We start from the raw sequence: 19,980 nt of genomic DNA, 5'->3' as shown, positions 1-19,980 counted from the left end.
CAATTGTGGAGATATTCTCTGTTAATCCGAAAATGTTTAGTGCAGGGGAAAAACTGCAAAAAAATATAGGATACGGGGGTCCTTAATGGACATAAATGGTGTTACTTCTCATGTGCATACGCTTGACAGCTTATTCTGCAGTCATCTAATTATGCAGGTATAGGTGAAAAGGGTTGTCCACTACTCTGACAACCCCTTCTCAATTGCTATATTCCACCTTCTAAAATGACAACCTGTACTCGCCTCTGGTGCCGCGGCCATTTGGGAAGGATCAGTGCCTGATGTCCCGGGGCTCACATGACATTGTCACGTGAGCCCAGCAGTCACTGATGAGCTTCCTCCCTTTCACTTCCTTCGGACGTAACTGACATTCGGAGGAAGTCATAGAGCAGCAACGGTGCTTGCTTCCTTTGGATGTTTGTTTCATCCAAAAGAATTGAGTGAAGCAGACTATTGGCGGCGGTTGATTGGATGCAGAGCTCACGTGACTCAACGACCCTTGAGACCTTGCACCGTCATCTTGGGTGAATACGGGCTGTAGTTATTTTAGAAGTGGGAATATAGCAATTGAGAAGGGATCGTCCTGGTACTGAACAATCCCTTTAGTTTATAACTGCACCTTCAGATAACTCCAGAATAAGCTGCCGTGTGTGTGTGTGTACATGAGAAATAACACGATTTCTGACCACTAATGACTCGCATCCTGCATTTTTAAGTTATTTCCTCTGCACTAGATGCCTTTCTGCTTTTCTCTCCCTCTAGTTTCTCCATCCCGTCTCCTATACAGTTTTATAGGCAGCACTAGTATTCTGATCCTTCACCGCAGACACATTTATAGACAGATTTGAGAAGGTTTTCAGCGAGAATAATAAGAGCAGAGGACAAAGTGACTGAAAATGTTTATTTTTTAAGATATACTGCAAGTTTATCTTCACTTAAATGGTTTATTCATGAGAAAAGGAGTAGTTACAATTGAGGCAAAGTTCATTGTGTTCTGTCATTACAGCAGAACCTATGCGGCACTGTACACAGTGGTTAATATTTAATGTCCATTAATAAAATCAATTATTTGTTTGAATACAATATTGTAGTAAAACAATAGCTATTTTCTGTATCATTCAGACTTCATTCATACCTGTGAGAATCTCTGTCATGAAGGAGAATGTGGTCCTTGCTCTCGTACGTCCAACGTATCCTGCCGATGTGGCTTTAAAACAAAGGTATTCTGTTTGTAGACTTGCTGTAATGATGTTGGATAGCTATGTGCATACTGTGGAACCATACAACAGAGCTCCTCACCAGTAGTAGCTTTCTTGTGGACCATTACCAGCCTCCCAGCCGCATCTAGTGTATTCTGAGATGAAGTTGAGGCCAGGACATCTCTCTTCACTGCTCATGTGCCAGATGCCACTGGAGCCAACTTGTGATGACTTCTCAGCTAGGGGAATGTCACTCAAGTCAGAAATGGGCTGAGATGTGTGACTCGTTGGGTTAGCGACAGCACCATGGTGATTGCTCAGGTGTAGCTTGCATCATGTTTTATGAACCACACCATGGAAAATATGAAATACTTCATTATATGGATCACTTTTTATTGTTACATTTCCATAAGACTCCTAACAAGGTTCTCATAGGCTTGATATATAAAGTGTCTTCCATTCCATGCTATGATCCAAAGAGTCACAGTGAAGGTCAAGTGGTACAGCGGATTACCGGACAAGAGCCGAATGTAGCGATTGTTGAGTGGACAAACAGCATAAGGGTATGTTTCCACATGGCATACTCCGAGCGCTTTGGACACAGTGGACACCTGCCCCGTCCAAAGCGCTGCTGGCTTTTGTGAGCGTGGTGATTCAGCATGTGTTCATTGAACACATGCGGAATCACCGCATCCTATACATAGGACGGTGCTATTTATCTTGCGGAGACTGAGCGTCTCCGCAAGATAAATAGACATGCTGCGGTCTATAAAGACGCGCCGCATGTGCGTATACTTAGGTCTGCCACCTTCCTCTTTGTACGCATAGTGGAGATGGGATTTCATAAAATATCTGCTGTAACATCTGGATGCTGCAGGTGTACACAGCGTCCAATCTGCAGCAAATACGCCACATGGAAACATACCCTAAATGTGCGCAGGAGCTGCATTACAGAAGAACAGAGCCAGCTTTTCCCCAGAGTGCTTCTTAAACATATTTTTAAGATAATGTATGAACACAAAATTAGCACCATTCTCCCCAGCACTATAGAGCGGAAGTGAAACGAATAGTGTAAAGCTCTTAGTTGTATCATGAGTATGGAGTTATTTTAAGAACTGGTGATGTTTAGGATCAATAAATGTATACTTCTAGTTTCTAATCCCAGTAACCCCCCCGTGTCTTAAAGTGGGCTCTTACAAGGCAAATAGATTCCATTTAACTACCTATCAGATGTAGCTAAGATAGACTTTAGAATAGAATACGCATTCTATGTATTGATCATTGTTTACAACATTTTTCACATTTTACCCTTTTAAAGTGCTTTTTTATGTTTTAATATAGCAATTGATTCATTTTTGCTTGTGTATTCTCTATTTTAATCACCTAATCATTCTCCATTCTTTTATTTTCTATAGGAAGTTCCCTGTGCTATAATACAAAGTGAAGGTAAGCCAGTTCCACGCTGTCACTGTATCTGAATGTAACAATATAGCGGGATTTTAGATACATTATTTTTTGCTATTTAAAGAGGTTGTGGTATTCTGAAATGGGTTATTTGAACTGGTTGCATCATTTTAAGTTAATAGTGCCGAGTCCCCTATCTATGAATTAGCTGGAGCAGATAGCAACTACAGATAGTGGATCTCTCTGGAGAACCTGGTTCAGGCTTTGGACTACAATGCATGGACAGGCTGTTTGATTTCAGTGGGTACAATGTAGTACTTGAATTTCAGAATTACAAAGTTAGCCTCCTAACGTCACACATCTGCCCTGCTAATGTAAAGATGCACCTACTGAACGGCTCATCCCACACTTCCCACAATTTTCTAGTTGGTGAGGCTGTTGAAAACTACCAAACACATGACCCATCATGGGGTATAATAATACAAATGCTGCTCATTCAAATTCCTTTTTTTAGTTGTGGGATGTTAAAGTTATATACTTTTATGTCTAGAAATGTGCATGCCATTATTTTTTTAAATACTGTATTTTCTGGCGTATAAGACTACTTTTTAACCCCTGAAAATCTTCTTAAAAGTCGGGGGTCGTCTTATACGCCGGGTGCCGTCTTGTACGCCGAGTGCAGACACCAATGTGTATATGGTGGGTGGGGGGGAGTGGTCCCGATGACGAAGAGGGGGCATCTCACAGGAAAGTGTGAGTGGAGTATCCCCTATTACCTCATTGTAGCTGCAGCATGGGGTCTCTGTGCTGGGGAGAGGCGGCAGCTGCTGCTCCTCTTTGTGCCGCATGGGTGCTGTGCTGTGGGGCGGTGGCCGGCACTGCTCCCCAGCACCCCACACTGCAGCTACAATGAGGTAATGGGGGATACTCCACTCACACTTTCCTGTGAGATGCCCCCTCTTCGTCATCAGGACCACTCCCCCCAAAAGGCACATTAGTCACCGGCCCTATAAGACGACATACGGCGTATAAGAAGACCCTTGACTTTTAAGAAGATTTTATATTTTAACTGGAAAACTTGGGGGGTCGTCTTATACGCCCAGTCGTCTTATATGCCGGAAAATACGGTATTTAAAATGAAAGTCTACGCTTCAATTGTATCTCAGTTGTTCCAGTGATTTGCTTGCAGGAAACTCACATGGTTAAAGAGAGAACACATTTTCTTGCTAAGAGATGGGTACAGGCGGGATATCATGCCACACATTCAACATATTCTAGGGGGTCAGTATTCTCATTTGTGCTGGGGTACCTTTTGAGTATCACAAAGTGATTATTGACCACACGGGTAGATATGTATGCCTACTTTGTTAATTGTATGGATCCTTGATGTGGCTGGTCTCAATACTATTCCACCGCCATATTGTGGGAGGCTTCTCTACAGAGTTCTAGAGATAATGGATGAAACCCTGGGGGTACCATTTCTGATGATGGGCGATTTTAACAACATTCAAGACACACATTGAGACAGGGACAGGTGGGAGCCGTTGAGACACCATTTGGAGCACTCCTGAAGGAAACTGCTCTGCATGATGTCTGGAGGATTTCACATCCTGGTGTGTATAGGTATTCCTGTTTCTCGTCCTCCTTTGCATATTTTTCGAGGATTGACCTGGCACTGGGCAATACTCAGATGCTGGGCCTTTTTGGGGAAGTAACATACATGGCTAGAACGATATCAGATCATTCCCCCATGAGTGTGACACTTGAGGGAGTGGGATCTCTACCTGCTAGAGGGTGCATGTGGAGGCTGAACCCATTCTGGTTACAACTTATTGACCTGGACGGACGTATAGGGGGCGATATTACAGAGTACTTTAGAATTAATGCTGGGACAGCATCGGTTCTGATGGTTTGGGAAGCTATGAAGGCTTATTTTAGAGGGCTCTGCATTAAGGAGATATCCCGAGTCAAGGCAGAAACTGGCAGGAAGGATCAGATGTTGATTAGAGAATTGGAGGAAGCAGAGGAGCCATTAATCAATGATCAGTCCCCGGAGGCACAGGGAAGGTTGAAAGAAGTGCAGAATAGAGTATGTCAGATGGCAATGAAAGCGGCAGAACGTAAGAGAATGTTTCAGAACATTAAATATTTTTAGGAAGAGGACAGGGCGGGCCATCTCCTTTGTAGGATAGTGGCAGCTCAGAGGGATTCCACACATATAGCTGCTCTGAGGGGGAGGGATGGGGGTGAACATACTGGTAGCAGGGCAGTTTTGGAGGTGATGACGGAGTATTATTTGGATCTTTACAAATCACAGGTGTGGCCAACGAAGGAGGAGATGGATGGTTATTTGGCAGAAATACAGCTCCCCAGACTCTCGGTGGATGACCAGGGGCTTCTTCAGGAGCCATTTAATTTGGAGGAGCTTGGTGCCACACTGGCCTCTATGCCTAATGATAAAGCCCCAGGGGTGGATGGGATCTCGGGGGAGGTGTATAAAAAAAAAAAAAGAGAGAGAGACGCTTCTTCCTGCTTTTCTGGAGATGTACGGTGCCGGTTTGGTGGAGGGGGAGCTGTCAAGGTCCAAGCGAGAGGCAATAATTGTTGTACTGCCGAAGTAGAGTAAGGATCCGATAGATCCAGCCTCTTATCGTCCAATCTCGCTCACCGATGTTAAAGTCTTGGCCTCGCTGTTAACGACAGATGTTAAAGTCTTGGCTAAGATGTTGGCTAACCTAAATAAAGTAATAACGACAATACATAGGGATCAATCCGGGTCTATGCCCAATAGTTCTACAGCACATAACCTCAGGCGATTGTTTCTTAATATTCAGGTAAAGACGGATAATATGGGTCGGAGGGTTGTGGTGTCATTAGACGCTGCTAAGGTGTTTGATAGTGTGGAGTGGCGGAATTTGTGGGTGGTCCTGAGGTCTATGGGTTTTGGCGAGAAATTTATAAGTTGGGTGCAGCTGTTATACGTGTCTCAGAGAGCTAGGGTACGGGTGAATGGCCTTCTGTCTGGGGATTTTCCCTTGTATAGGGGAACGCGGCAGGGGTGCCCCTTGTCTCCTCTGCTGTTTGCGATTGCTGTAGAGCCTCTGGCAGCGGTGATATGGAGGGATGGGTATATAAAGGGTTATAGATATGGAAGTCATGAAGAGAAGATAGCCCTGTATGCGGACGATGTATTATTATTTCTGGAAGATGCGCAGGAGTCTTTGCTGGTGGCTATACCTAGCATTACTAAATTTGGGGCTCTTCGGGACGATCTACTAACTGGGACAAGTCTGTGTTGTTGCCCTTGGACGTGGCGGCTCCTCTGACACTTGACCCTGGGATCCCCTTAAGGGTGATACATGAGTTTAAATATTTGGGTATCGTGGTTTCGGACAAAATAGAGGACTGTGTGTGGCTCAACCTGACTCCTTTGCTTGGGAAATTTCAGCAGAAGATTGGGGCCTGGAAGAAGCTATTTCTGTCTGTGGCAGGTAGAATCAATCTGATCAAAATGCCTCAGCTCCTCTATATACTGCATAATGCTCCAGTATGGTTGGCACAGAGCAAATGTTTAGAATTAATACACTATTTAGGGATCTGATTTGGAAGTGTGGACGGGCACGCATCAAATTAGAGCATCTGCAGTATCTAAGTGTACCATAAAGTGAAGACTTCATGAGGAGCAATACAGAGGATTTACCAAAAGGTGCAACCCATTAATCTGTCTTAAAAATAGAAAGGTCAGATTAGACTTTGTCAAAAAAAAACACGTAAAGATGCCAGCCCAGTTCTGGAAAAGCATTCTATGGACAAATGAAACCATGATCAAGATGGTTTTGGATTTTTTTGCAGAATGTACAAAAATGTAATTTGGCCACTCCTAACATCTCTATCTCTTGATGTATTTCTTTTAGCCTAATGATGGTCTATTTTCTCTTCCATTGAGACCTCCTTTGACTGTATGTTGTGGGTTCACAGCAACAGCTTCCAAATTCAAATAACACACCTTGAATCGGCTGCAGACCTTAATTAACGAGGGTCTAGCCCATGTAACCCATTAAAGAGCTTTTGAGATAATTGTCAAATTACTTTTCAGTCCATTTAAAAAGAGGCAGCTACATATTAAAGAGCTGTAATTCCTAAACTCTTACTCCAATTAGTATGTGAATACCCAAAAAGTGGAGAGTCTGTATTTTAAGCCAATATTGATTATATAACTGTTTCTTGAATATGTTTTGCTCTATAGTCTAGGAAAGGGCCAAGAATGCTGTTTTGGCATATTGATGCACCTTTTAATCCTAATCAGAAACTTGTAAGGAATACATGACCATATAGAATGGTTGGACTTTATCAAAGAGAATGGATTTAACACTGATTCTTTAATAGTAGGCGGAAATGCTCCTTTTGAATAACTGTTATGTACCTTTAAACATTAGCTAATTTCTTTCACCCCAAATACGGCAGCATTCGGTTCAAGATGAGCAGGTGGATCTGGGATTGGAAATTGGCTGAATTTTCACTGGATTCCCCTGCTGTGGTAATAAAATGACCTGGCTTAGTTTTTGTCTGTGTAGGTCAGTTTTACAGATGGCTTGCAGGAAATTAGCTTGAGGCAAACTTTCTGCAGTGATTTGGGCCAAAAAGTAGTTATTTTTAGTGTGTGACTTTAGGATTGTCTCTGTATGGCTATCAGTTGGAAACAGAGCAGGTTAACTATGCAGAGCTTTAAAGGGAACCTGTCGGCAGATTTTGCCGCTATAAGGTGTGGCCACTTCCTTTCAGGGCTTATCTACAGCATTCTATAATGCTGTAGATAAGCCCCCAGTCTGACCTGCAAGTGAAGAAAAATAAGTTACACTAGTTGGCCCGTGCAAAATTTTCGCACATTGGTTGTCGGGGACGCAGGCAATTTCAGGAAAATCAAGCTGGTCAAATGTTAATGTATTTAATGAGCTGATGAACACAGAGAGGTATTTATGTATGTAGATTGGTAATACAATAAATTGGTTTGATAAGTAGAGGCTAAAAAAATGTCTTAAGGTTGTGGTGCCACCTGCAGGTTTTCTTTTTTTCTGCAGGTTTCTGAAAATGAATGTTTAAACTGTATTTATTGATCAAATCGTGAATGTGCGGTTTGTTTGTGTCTTTTCTTGCTGAAGGGGACAAGTTTACCTTTCAAATGGTGTATTTGTGTGTGTGGGGCGAAGTAATAACCGAAAAAGCAGTGCATGTTTACAAATATGTTTGCCTGTGCGACTCACCTGCAGTGAAGTGTGCAATCCTCAAATTTGCCTGAAATCGGCTGGGCAAGGAGTTCGGCAAGCTGGAAAGCCCCCAAGGCAAATGTTAGGATTTGTTTGTGATGTCTGTAAGCAGCTTTGTGGTAGTATGTAGTAATGAGCAAATATACTCGTTACTCGAGATTTCTCGAGCATGCTCAAGGGTCCTCCGAGTATTTATTTTTTAGTGCTCGGAGATTTTAGATTTTCTTGCCGCAGCTGAATGATTTACATCTCTTAGCCAGCTTGATTACATGTGGAGATTCCCTAGCAACCAGGCAACCCCCACATGTACTTATACTGGGTAACAGATGTAAATTATTCAGCTGCGGCAAGAAAAACGAATTCTCCGAGCACTAAAAAATACTCGGATGACCCCCGAGCATGCTCGAGAAATCTCGAGTAACGTGTATATTCGCTCATCACTAGTACCGTGTTTCCCCGATAGTAAGACACCCCCGATAGTAAGACGTAGTGGGGGTTTTAGCGGGGTCGGCTAATGTAAGACGCACCCCCGAAAGTAAGATATAGTACTGTACGTTGGAAAAATATAAGCCGTACCGGTACCTTTTGCTGCATTAACTGCGGGATGCGGACGATTCAGCGAAGGCTTCACTGGTAACCAGGGTAAACATCGGGTTACTAAGCGCAGGGCCGCGCTTAGTAACCCGATGTTTACCCTGGTTACCAGTGTAAATGTAAAAAAAAAAAGAAAAAAAAGTGAGGTGTCATATCTTGTTTTTTCCAGAGGTGATTTTGGAGTTTTTGGGCTGTCGGGACAGAATACAGTGGCTCTTCCTTTGCCTTTTGGTGTTTTTAATCCTTCAGAAAGATACTGTTGACTTCCATCTCCAAGTTCTAATGGTCGCTTCGCCGGAGGGTGCCCCAGTGCAAGCTGCAGTAGGCCGGCTCTGGCGGCGGGTCCATGCGGGGTAGAGTAGATGAAGCTGGCCGCTGCTTGCTGCTCCGGAGCGCACAGTCCGTGCGGGGGATGATGCACCGGGCCGGGGGAGGACAGGACGTGCAGGTATCCGCCGCCGCCTCCTGCGCCAACCACAGCGCCGCCCCCGGCCACGAACCCCCCGGAGAAGCTGGAGCATTTGTCAGGGAGCAGCAGCTGGTCGTGCCCGAGGTGGCTTCCCTTTCTCATGGTACGGAGCCGCCGCCTTCTCCGCTCTCCTCCTTGTGACCCCAGTAATCCGCACTGCCCGGCCTGCACCCTACAAATAGCCGGGGCTGCAGTTAGAGCAGGTCCCCTCGGTGCTGAGGTGAGCTCGTCGGAGGGCTATCGAGCACCGGGGGAGGCGGATTGTACGGCTGTGTGTGCTCGGGCCCCAGCTCCGACCTCCCTGCCACCGCCGCGGCTGAAAAATGGCTCCAGGAAGCTGACAATGAATGAAGGGATGCGGTTTACGCGCGAAGGTCGGAGCTGGGGCCCCGAGCACACACAGCCGTACAATCCGCCTCACAAGGAGGAGAGTGGAGAAGGCAGCGGCTCCGTACCATGAGAAAGGGAAGCCACCTCGGGCACGACCAGCTGCTGCTCCCCGACAAATGCTCCAGCTTCTCCGGGAGGTTTGTGGCCGGGGGCGGCGCAGGAGGCGGCGGATACCTGCACATCCTGTCCTCCCCCGGCCCGGTGCATCATCCCCCGCACGGACTGTGCGCTCCGGAGCAGCAAGCAGCGGCCAGCTTCATCTACTCCACCCCGCATGGACCCGCCGCCAAAGCCGGCCTACTGCAGCCTGCACTGGGGCGCCCTCCGGCGAAGCGACGATTAGAACTTGGAGATGGAAGTCAACAGTATCTTTCTGAAGGATTAAAAACACCAAAAGGCAAAGGAAGAGCCACTGTATTCTGTCCCGACAGCCCAAAAACTCCAAAATCACCTCTGGAAAAAACAAGATATGACACCTCACTTTTATTTCTTTTTTTTTTTTTTACATTTACACTGGTAACCAGGGTAAACATCGGGTTACTAAGCGCGGCCCTGCGCTTAGTAACCCCATGTTTGCCCTGGTTACCAGGGGACTTCGCATAGTTGGTCGCTGGAACGCTGTCTGTGTGACAGCTCTCCAGCGACCACACAGGTTTTTTTTCCAATGTAAGACACCCCCCCGAAAGACATAGTGGGACTTTTGAGTGGTAAAAGAATGTAGGACGCTGTCTTACTATCGGGGAAACACGGTAGTATGCTTTGGGGTAGTGTGGTGCCACCTGCAGGTCATTTTTGCTTACTGCAGTTTTCTGAAAATTTAATGTTTAAGATCACATCGTGGATGAGTGGTTTGTTTGGCTATTTTCTTGCTGAAGGGGGCAGGTTTACTTTTCAAATGGTGTATCATTTGTGTGTGTGGGCGCAGTATGAATGGAGATACAAAGTAATCACTTAAAAAGAGTGTTTAGAAATAATATATGGATTATACTCACTCTGGGGGGCGGTCCTGTCCAATGGGTGTCGCAGGTCCGGGTCCAGCACTCCCATCTTCTTGCGATGCTGCCCTCCTGCTTCTTCATCGCTCCTGCACAGGCGTACTTCTCTGCTCTATTGAGGGCAGAGTAAAGTACTGCAGTGTGCAGGCGCTGGGCCTCTGACCTTTCCCGCATTTTATAGCGGCAAAATCTGCTGACAGGTTCCCTTTAAACTTTGTCCTGGATTTCATAAACTGAAGTTTTAAAAGGGAAATGTGGTTGAAAAGAAAAAAATAATTACTCACCTGATACTTTATTGTACAATCCCTGTCCCCAATGCAAGAAACTAAACGTATACCTGTCAGAAACAAGGAGCAGCAGGAATTCAACAGATTTCATTAGCATCAAATGTTTTAAAAACCTTCATTTGTTTTCTTTTTCTTTTTCCTGCTTCTCAAACTGTAGAAGATATCACGTTCATTTGTGATAAGCGCTGTAACAAGAAACGTCAGTGCGGGCGACATAAATGCAGTGATATTTGCTGTGTGGTGAGTTGATGTATTTCATGGAGCTGTCTGCTGCCTGTTCTGTGCAGCACCTACAGTGGGTCAACTTCTCAATCATTTCTGTAATAATGTCTATTAACATTTTTTAGTTTAAAGGGGTATTCCTATCACTGTAAGTAATGGTAAATCACTAGGTTTTGCCATTAATGATCACTCGGTGCCCCAATTTCTGGAAACCCAACCAATTCTTGGAGTTAGGTTGTCACATCGTGCGCCCACTTCAGCTTTTTCTGCACAGCGGTGCAGATGTGCAGGGAACTGCAGCTGTCCCTGTTCACTGAGTTTTGCTGTAGTTCCCTGTATAGTGGGAAGAGCACTCTTTGAAGAGGGAAAACTGAAAAAGTTGAATCAGACCTGCAAATCCTTTATCCAAATCAGCTTGGAACCAGTGGTTTGACCACCTAGTGATCATTCATAAAGCAAGATAAAATGGATTAAAAGCCAAAGGTTCAGGCCCCTAAGAGATGTGATCTGTGGGATACTCGCATGTAATCAATAAGAAACGTGACCGGTTTAATCATCCATATGATGTTTCAGGTAACAAGCCTATTCAAGCATGCGATCCTAGGTGATGACACAGACAGATGTTATGCCATCACTTACTAAAATGGGAATATCCCTTTTAAGCACTAATAACAATGGATTACCAAATACTGATAGGACATAGTATTATATTCCGAATGGGCCTTTATGAAGAGCATTGAAACTCCATGGCCGTGTTGACAACTTGGACACCAAAGGAGATGTCCTCAATAGTCTCCTAGAAATCCAATCTGTTTCTTTACAAAGCTTATAAATGCCATTTTGTTAGGGCAGATATGAGTAACTGGTGGGTTGGAGGACAGTGACAGTAGATGGTTGTCCAGCAATAATCCCTACAGCTGTTCCTAGCCCTTGTAGAGACAGCGGAGTCTGGTAGACGAGTATAAGCAGAAGGGCTGGTGGCACAGTGAAGGGAAGTGCCACCACAGACTGCACGGAGGAAGATGGCTACCGGTTCTTGGTCCCACAGTGCAGGGTTAGGCTAATGGTGTTGCACGCTTATGTAGCAATGGTTTTCAGTAGTTGAAAATAACCTGATTTAATGTTAGAGTAATGTCCGAAGTGCTTTTATTTCTGTTTATGAAGGAATAGAAATGACATTGTATTCTGATTGTAACACACTGTTCTGTATTTCTTCACAGGACAAAGAACATAAGTGCTCCTTAATTTGTGGTCATAAACTCAACTGTGGCCTTCACAGATGTGATCAACCATGCCATCGGGGGAACTGTCAGAACTGTTGGCAAACAAGTAAGCTGTTCTCATTTCTGAAATCATAATTGTAACACGTGGGTAAAGATTATTGGGAGATATGGATTCGTATCAAACATGTTCACACAAATTTATTTTTTTCACTGATGTAATCTGTGTGCAAGAAATGGCAGCATGCACTAGTTTCTTCTCTAAATCGTATGACACTCGCTCATCCAAGTTGATGGGTGCACAGAAAAAAATCAGATGCCATACAGGGCCACTGTATTTTTACATTGCAACTCTTTAACATGGGAAACTGTAAATGGTCTTGGAAATAATTAAAGGGAATCGGTCACCTCATTTTTCGCATATAAGCTGCGGCCACCACCATTAAGGGCTTATCTGCCATTAGTGCGGTCCGGGTCCAGCACTTCCCATTTTCATACGATCACGTCCTCTTCCTTGCTTCTGTCGCGGCTCCTGCGCAGGCGTACTGATTTGCCCTGTTGAGGGCAGCGTAAAGTACTGCAGTGTGCAGGCGCCGGGCCTCTCTGACCTTTCCCGGCGCCTGAGCACTGCAGTACTTTGCTCTGCCCTCAACAGAGCAGACAAAGTATCCCGGAGCCGCAGCGTGAAGACAAGAAGAGGACGTGATCGCATGAAAATGGGAAGTGCCGGACCCGGACCGCCCCTGGGTGAGTATAATCTAACCTCTTTTTCTCATCTTTCAGGTTACATTGGGGGCTTAGCTACAGCATTCCAGAATGCTGTAGATAAGCCCCTAATGGCGGTGGCTGCAGCTTATATGCGAAAAATGAGATGACAGATTCCCTTTAACTTTTAGCTACTGCTGTAAAAAAAAAAAAAAATTCACATGTCAGCCTTGTCCTTAGAGATATGTTTGAGGGCTTCTCTTTTGCTCTTGGGATTAGCAATCATACTCAGATATTGGCATGCTTCAGGGCTGTTATTGGGAGTAGAGTGCTGTAGGCTAATAGCGAAGTTACTTTGGTAATTCAGTGGCACAAATGTAATATATTTCCTTATAAATGTTGCAATAACAAAAACTCTGGAGCAAAACAAGCTATAATTTACAACTAAAACTGTAAACGAAGTATATGTGATCACCAAAAACTACTTTGCTACCGACAAACTCGGTGAAGCGAAACTAGGCACATGGGGAGAATTTCTTTCTCTTTTACTTAGGCCTCTTTCACACTTCAGTCTTTTAGCGTCAGTTTGAATCCGCCGTTTTCGTCAAATAGCGGATTCGCCATTTTTTTTTTACGGATCCGCTATTTTTCCCATAGACTTGCATTAGCGACGGATTGTGGTGGATGGTCGTCCGTTCCATCCGCCATGTGACGGTTCCGTCGAGACTTCATCTAGACATTGACGGACATTATAATGTTTTTTGTCTGCGCCGAAATGGATCCGTCGCGTCCGCCATTCCCTAGAATGGGCGACGGATCCGTCGCGATCCGTCATTTGGCGGATCCGTCGCCCCAATCCGCTTTTTCAATTGAGCATGCTCCAAAAAGTAGATACTTTTCCCAGACAACCCCAAAACTATATAAACAAGACAGGTGGGCTTCATTCTTTAATGTGCCATCAAGCAGAGAAGAAGCAGAGAGAGAACACAGTGCCAGCCAGCAAGACAGATCCTGCCAGCAATTTTTCAGGATTTTCTCTCAATTCAATATACAGTGTGGAATAAACACCACGGGTCATGCGTTGAGCTGTGATAGGATGGATCCACAGCCTTCTCTTCCGCCGCTGCCGCAGGATGCAGAGTCTTTATTCCTCCTTGTCCCGAACGATGACTGCCAACCGATTAGCCTCAAAAGTGAAATCCGCACATATCTTCACAATATTCGCCAGTACTCCTTCCATCTCTGCCACTTTCTCTACAACCTTTCAAAGATGTGGTGTAAATACACTGTATATATAGTTTCCCAGCAGTTTCCAGTAGCCCGTCACATTTCCAAGTACTTTGTATTAGCCAATCACATTGAGATCCTCGGTTTTTAAAAAACGGATCTGTCAAAAAATGGTTCCAACGGATGTAAAAAAACGGTCGCAACGGTTCTAACGGATCCGTTTTTGTTTTTTTTTTACGCATCCTTGTAACGGATCCGTCAAAAAAACAGATCCGTTTGAACCGTTTTCTCAACAATTTTGTCACTATATCGGAGCAGACTGACGCCAAACAACTGAAGTGTGAAAGAAGCCTTAGTCTGGCATCAAATAAGTGTTATATTTAGTACAACCCATGATTCCTACAAAAAATTTTAACTTTGTGCCCTACTGTTCCGGTCGCCTCAATTTTTCTAAAGCTTAGGTTGGGTTTGGCACAAAGCATCTTGGCTCTCCGCTATGCAAACCTTTGCTATAGTGTACACCAAGAAACTGACTTGCAGTTAATTTTCTGGTATATGGACATCCCAGCATTGCACCATATGTATTGGGAGCATTGCTCAAATTTAAAGAGGTTGTCCACTACTGTATTGATGGCCTGTCCCTGGGATAGGCCATCAATATTTGATAGGTGGGGTTACCAGGTGCCGATAATATGTTACCAGTGGCAGCCAGAAGTTCTCGATAGTGCCAGAACAAAGCAGCTCCATCAAAATTATGGTGGCTGCAGCCGAGTGCTGCAGAACCAACGCTATTCATTTCACTAGGAGGATGATCCGCATTATCCGACTGCAGCCACTATGGAAATGACAAAGCTGCCGTGTTCCACCAGCATCCAGGATCTTACAGCCTCCACAGGAACCATTAATAGCTGATCGGCGGTGGTGCCGGGTGTCACCCCCCCAACTGAACAGATAATGATGAAATAAAAAAGTAATGGCCAATGACCCCTTGAGTCATTCATTTTGCTTCCTTTTTTTTCCTTTCATGGTCAAAATGTCTATGGTTGGTTCTAGCTCCTGACCTCCAGAGATGGGGTTGAGCAAACCGTTCTGGGAATAACTCTCTTCAAACTGTTGGTTGGAAGGGGTGTTAAGGTGCAAATTCCCAGTATGATAGTATTGATAGCCTGTCCTAAGAATAGGCTATTAATTTTTGAAGATTTAATAACTCCCTTTTAAATTTTGATGAGCATTACTGTGAGGTATTCCTTCATGTTGTACGATGATATGCACCTTAATTATACCGTAAAGCTTAATTGAGTCTTCATGTCTTTAGCACTCTGGAAAATGAATTCTAGTTTGTTTAGTTGGTTGAGTTTTAATATCTGCATTACTATTGGCCTGTGATTTCACACTTGCTAGGTAAATATTCAATTTGTTTGCATAAAATGAGGCAAATGTATTAAAACTGGCTAATTTCTAGATAGTATAAACTTGAACCAGCCTTAAAGGCGTTGTCCACTACTAGGACAACCACTTCTTGAACTAAATGTTCAGCCCCGATAAAATAAAGCCTATACACCCTTCCTGTGCCGACACCATTCCCACAGTGTTGGCACTGGCTCTCCCCGGTGTTGACGCGTAACGTCGCCCAATCAGCACTGGCTTCACTGTCTCCGCCTTCAGGCAAACTGAACATGAAGTTTGGAATGAGCTGCAGCCTTGGCTTCCTCATCATGTTCAGTTTGTCCGATGGAGACCGTGCCACCAGCAGTGATTGGCTGCTGGCGTCATGTGTCACAACATCGCGTCACAGCCCAAGGGAGAGCGAGGTCCGATACCACGGGAACAGCGCCAACATGGGAGGGGAGTATAGGCTCTATTTATCGGGACTGAACATTTAGTTTAAGAAGGCGTTTTCCTAGTCGTGGACAACCCCTTTAAATTGAATAAATCGCTGTGACGCATGCTGTTTGGTAGCACTCTCTAAATAATGAACACTGCTGTGGAGTTGGCACAGGCATTCCTGCATTTTGTACACCTTTAATGCAGTTTTCACACCATATATGAGTACAATAGCTTGAAATGTTTAGTAATTCTTTTGTTTATTGCTCATTGACTAGGCTACTGGCCACCACTGCAGTATATCAGCGGTGGCCGGTGTCCTAGGCGGTTGGAGTGTCCTTACAAGTTCCTTGCTACAGAATTGGCAAGTGCAGCTATGAAGCCATGCCGCTGGCCCGAACTGTCAGTCTTTGGGCGCTCACCGCCTCCTACTCCTATAGAAAGCCGGGAGGCAGGAGAGATAATGTGATAACCCTTTTACTTACAAAGTTGTAATTGATTCGTGATGTCTTTAGCGCTGTGGAAAACGATGTTTTCTCATTTATTATGCGTAGTTGGATGAATGTTAATTAGCTGCATTGTTATTGGATGAGTAATTCACACACGCTGAATAAATATTCAATTTATGTACATACTAAAACTGTCTAATCTCTGGAGAGTGTGCACTTAGACTAGACTGCTGAAATCAAATTTATCCGAGACTCGTGCTGGTTGATGGTTATTGCATCTTTAAACTGTCTAATGTAACTTTACACAGGCGCAATTTGTGCCAGAATTCTGACATATTTATGCAGATGAATGTGATGAACAGCAAAATTGGTGCGAAAAGTTGTTGATAAAGTAACATTTTATGGAGAATAAAAGACGGTTACACTTTTTTAGTTACATTTTGCTCTTTTCATCTGCCATTCATCATATTTCACCAACTACTGAGCACAAGTTCTCCTAAGGTCCTCATACACATTAGATTAATGTTGTCAAACCCAGCAATACCTCCTTACTGCTCCACGTAAGTTGTCGGGACACTAGAGGAGGAGCGTAGTAGAGAGCTTAGGAGCACTCGGCATGTATATGGAGGAGTCGGGAGAGGGCCTGTCGGGCAACAGTCAGTAGTGGCACTACTCTTGGTTGGATGGAGAGATTAGTCTACTGGAAACAAGTGGTTAATTCTATAGGATAGATGGTGAGGTTTTAGTAGAATGAAGATGTGTGAGATTGGATTTTATAGCTCTGTTTTGCTATCTGCGTAGTTTTTATGGCGTGCGCTCAGAAATGTCATCCTAGTCTTGTGTGAACATGGCCCAATGTGGTCTATGTTCCAGGATGAAAGGTTTGATAGTGCGTCAGAGACTAGCCACTGTTTTATCCATGACTATGCTTCTCTCATTGAAGGTTTTGACGAGCTTACCTGCTACTGTGGAGAGTCCATTATTTACCCGCCTGTGCCGTGTGGCACCAGGCCCCCGGAGTGTAAAAACTCTTGTACAAGACAGCACGAGTGTGACCATCCAGGTATACCGTCAATGACATTTTACCCTTATAATGGTAATGGAACATGTATCTAAGAATTCTATGTAATGCACTAATATATACAAAGGCACCACATTCGATATATAGATGTATTTATTTTATTTGTCTTCATACATTTGGTTTCTGGCGTCATGTAGATAGCAGCGCATCCAGACCATCACTAAGGCATCAGAGCCAATACCCTGGTTACTAATTCCCACGCTGCAATGCATTTTTATTGCAAGGTATATTATTACTCCTGGTTGCCATAAAGAAATAGAAAATGCATAATTGGATCTGTGATGGTGGTAATTATCTTCTAGATGTGAAGGCTTGATGTATACAATTGGTAGGAACGTTGGAAATTGTCCAGCTCTGTAATTAACAACTGTGAGTTAAAGATTCCTTGACAGCGCCATAAGGAAAATTGTTAATTTCTAGTTTCAGTTTTCAAAATGCATTCGTATGAGAAAGGATTAAAAAAAAGTCAAAGCAGGTGGGAGTGTTACGTTCGGCATCCTACGGTATATTTTATTTACTTTACCGGAGTTGTTTCTTTTTTAATTTTACGATTTCAGTTTTGTTTTAGCTTTTTTTATTTTATATTTTTGTTTATTTGCTCAAAGCATAAAAAAAACACACTAAAATAAAATGTATGTAAAATATCAGCTGTGTGAATGGGAGAGTTGACCTTTCCCCTATGAATGTTCCTGTCTGTGGATGTAACTGGCGTACATAACCTTTACAGGGTTCTCGCGGGAGAAAGCTGCACTTATCGGGGAGTGACAATAATCTACTTATTCCCAGCAGTCTTCAGCCAATTTTGACACTTTAGCAACAAATCTTATCAATACATTTACAGTTACCTGAATGATTATTCTGTCTAAATGCTAATATCTTTTTTTTTTCTTTACTTTTGTAGTTTTTCATTCATGTCACAGCGAGGACAAATGTCCCCCATGTACATATCTCACTCAGAAGTGGTGTATGGGAAAACATGAGGTAAGGGCTATTGACTTTATTTTTTATTTTTTTTGCTAAAATAAATTGTGATCCTACAGGGAGTTCCCCTACGGGTTTTTTTTTTCTGCATTTAATTGTTAAAAAAATAATTCATGCCCACTGTGTCAGGCACTGCTGAACTGTACGGTTTTGGATTTTTGGGGTGCTTTTTTTTTGTGCTATAGGCCCCTGAGGATCCTGAAATAACGCATGTGCATGGTGCCATTGTGCGTGGTAAATGCAGAGCTGTGTAGAGCCGATGAGGGTGCCACGGTGTGAAGCAGGACCATAGCCATTAGCTGATCACCACCATACCATTGGGACACCATTGTTCTTTGCGGAGATAATGACATGGAGTATTCTAACCCGAGCTACACACAATTCTCCTATTTTCCTTACAGCTTAGGAACAATATTCCCTGCCATCTTACTGATATTTCTTGTGGCCTGAGATGCAACCAGCTGTTAAAATGTGCAATTCACAAATGCAAAAGGATCTGCCACAAAGGCGAATGCCTCATAGATGAAGACTGTAAACAGCCGTGCATCGTTCCACGGCCGGACTGTGCTCATCCATGCCTGGCTGCTTGCCACCCTCCACAACCCTGCCCGCCTTCAATTTGCAGTGCCATGGTAATTGTATGTTTACTACTATAGGAATAATGATTGTTTCTGATAGGATCATACGTATGCTGGAGATTTTTCTTACATTCTCAAGTGGCTAGATCTGTATTAACCCCTTTATGATCGCCGACTAATGTTTTTTCAGCTGCTCCCGATACACCACCTTTTTTTTTTTTTTTTTTGTATCACAAGAAAACAAACCTGAAGAGAGATCATCTTAAAGGGAATGTGCCATCCCCAAAAATTTTTTTCCAGCAATTGAAAAAATGTAAAGAATTAATGTTTACATTTTCTTAAATATTATCATTTGTTAATAATTTAGTAAAATATCAAAAATAATTGTAAAAAGTTTGGCATTTCCACTTTTAAACACTAGGGGGAGCAGCTACTGAAACTTGACAAAAACCTAGTGTACAACTAGCTCACATGACTGCACTGCAGTAATTATGGGCGGAGTCTGCTGACGTGTGTGATGTCACTCCTCTCCTCCCCTCCTGGGTGTTTGCTAAGGGATAAGAGGGGATGATATTCAGGAACACAGTGAGAAGCCATTTTGTTGGTGACTGCAAAGTTATACTGACAAGTAGACAGTCACCGAGGATGGCAGGCAGCAAGGATTATGGGAGGTATAAGGTGGAGGGAGCAGGGTGACAGCAGCACAGAGTATTTCAGGAGAGCAGTGCACAGCTCTATGGTACCATGTTCGGTGCACGGAGCAGCCAGGGATTGTACATGGACGCTGTCTTTTATACACATGGATGGACCGTCTGCTCCACCGATATCCAGGAAACATTTCTGCAGATTGATGGCCTGTTCTGATCCAGACTTTGCATGCAGACCCCATTCCCCTCCTCAGCTCCTGTCTTCTCCATCCTGTCCTGGCGATGTGTGAAAACGAGGTGACAGGCGAAGTACGGGGTGACGCTGGGAAGGAAATGTAGCCATATAGTAATGATAAAAATGAGACCCCTCTCTTCAGCTGCCTCACCAGCCTTCCCCTGCCTGCACCTAAATGTAGGTCATGCTGCCCCCCTCTATTACCCCAG

General features: G+C 43.9%; 1 protein-coding gene across 1 annotated transcript in view; it reads left to right on the top strand.

The window, feature by feature from the left end:
- Positions 1 to 19,980, top strand: part of NFX1 (nuclear transcription factor, X-box binding 1) — a 102,882-nt gene that overhangs the window by 67,051 nt on the left and 15,851 nt on the right. Inside the window, exons 10-16 of the mRNA XM_077269679.1 lie at positions 1,123 to 1,220; positions 2,615 to 2,645; positions 10,760 to 10,842; positions 12,045 to 12,153; positions 17,193 to 17,312; positions 18,232 to 18,311; positions 18,713 to 18,943. Coding sequence (XP_077125794.1) covers positions 1,123 to 1,220; positions 2,615 to 2,645; positions 10,760 to 10,842; positions 12,045 to 12,153; positions 17,193 to 17,312; positions 18,232 to 18,311; positions 18,713 to 18,943 — 752 coding nt within the window. The remainder of the gene's footprint in view (positions 1 to 1,122; positions 1,221 to 2,614; positions 2,646 to 10,759; positions 10,843 to 12,044; positions 12,154 to 17,192; positions 17,313 to 18,231; positions 18,312 to 18,712; positions 18,944 to 19,980) is intronic.

This window comes from Ranitomeya variabilis, chromosome 6, assembly GCF_051348905.1.
Source record: "Ranitomeya variabilis isolate aRanVar5 chromosome 6, aRanVar5.hap1, whole genome shotgun sequence".
NCBI lineage: Eukaryota > Metazoa > Chordata > Amphibia > Anura > Dendrobatidae > Ranitomeya > Ranitomeya variabilis.
The sequence above is the reverse complement of the archived record's forward strand: the minus strand, read 5'-3'. Positions and strand labels throughout refer to the sequence as shown.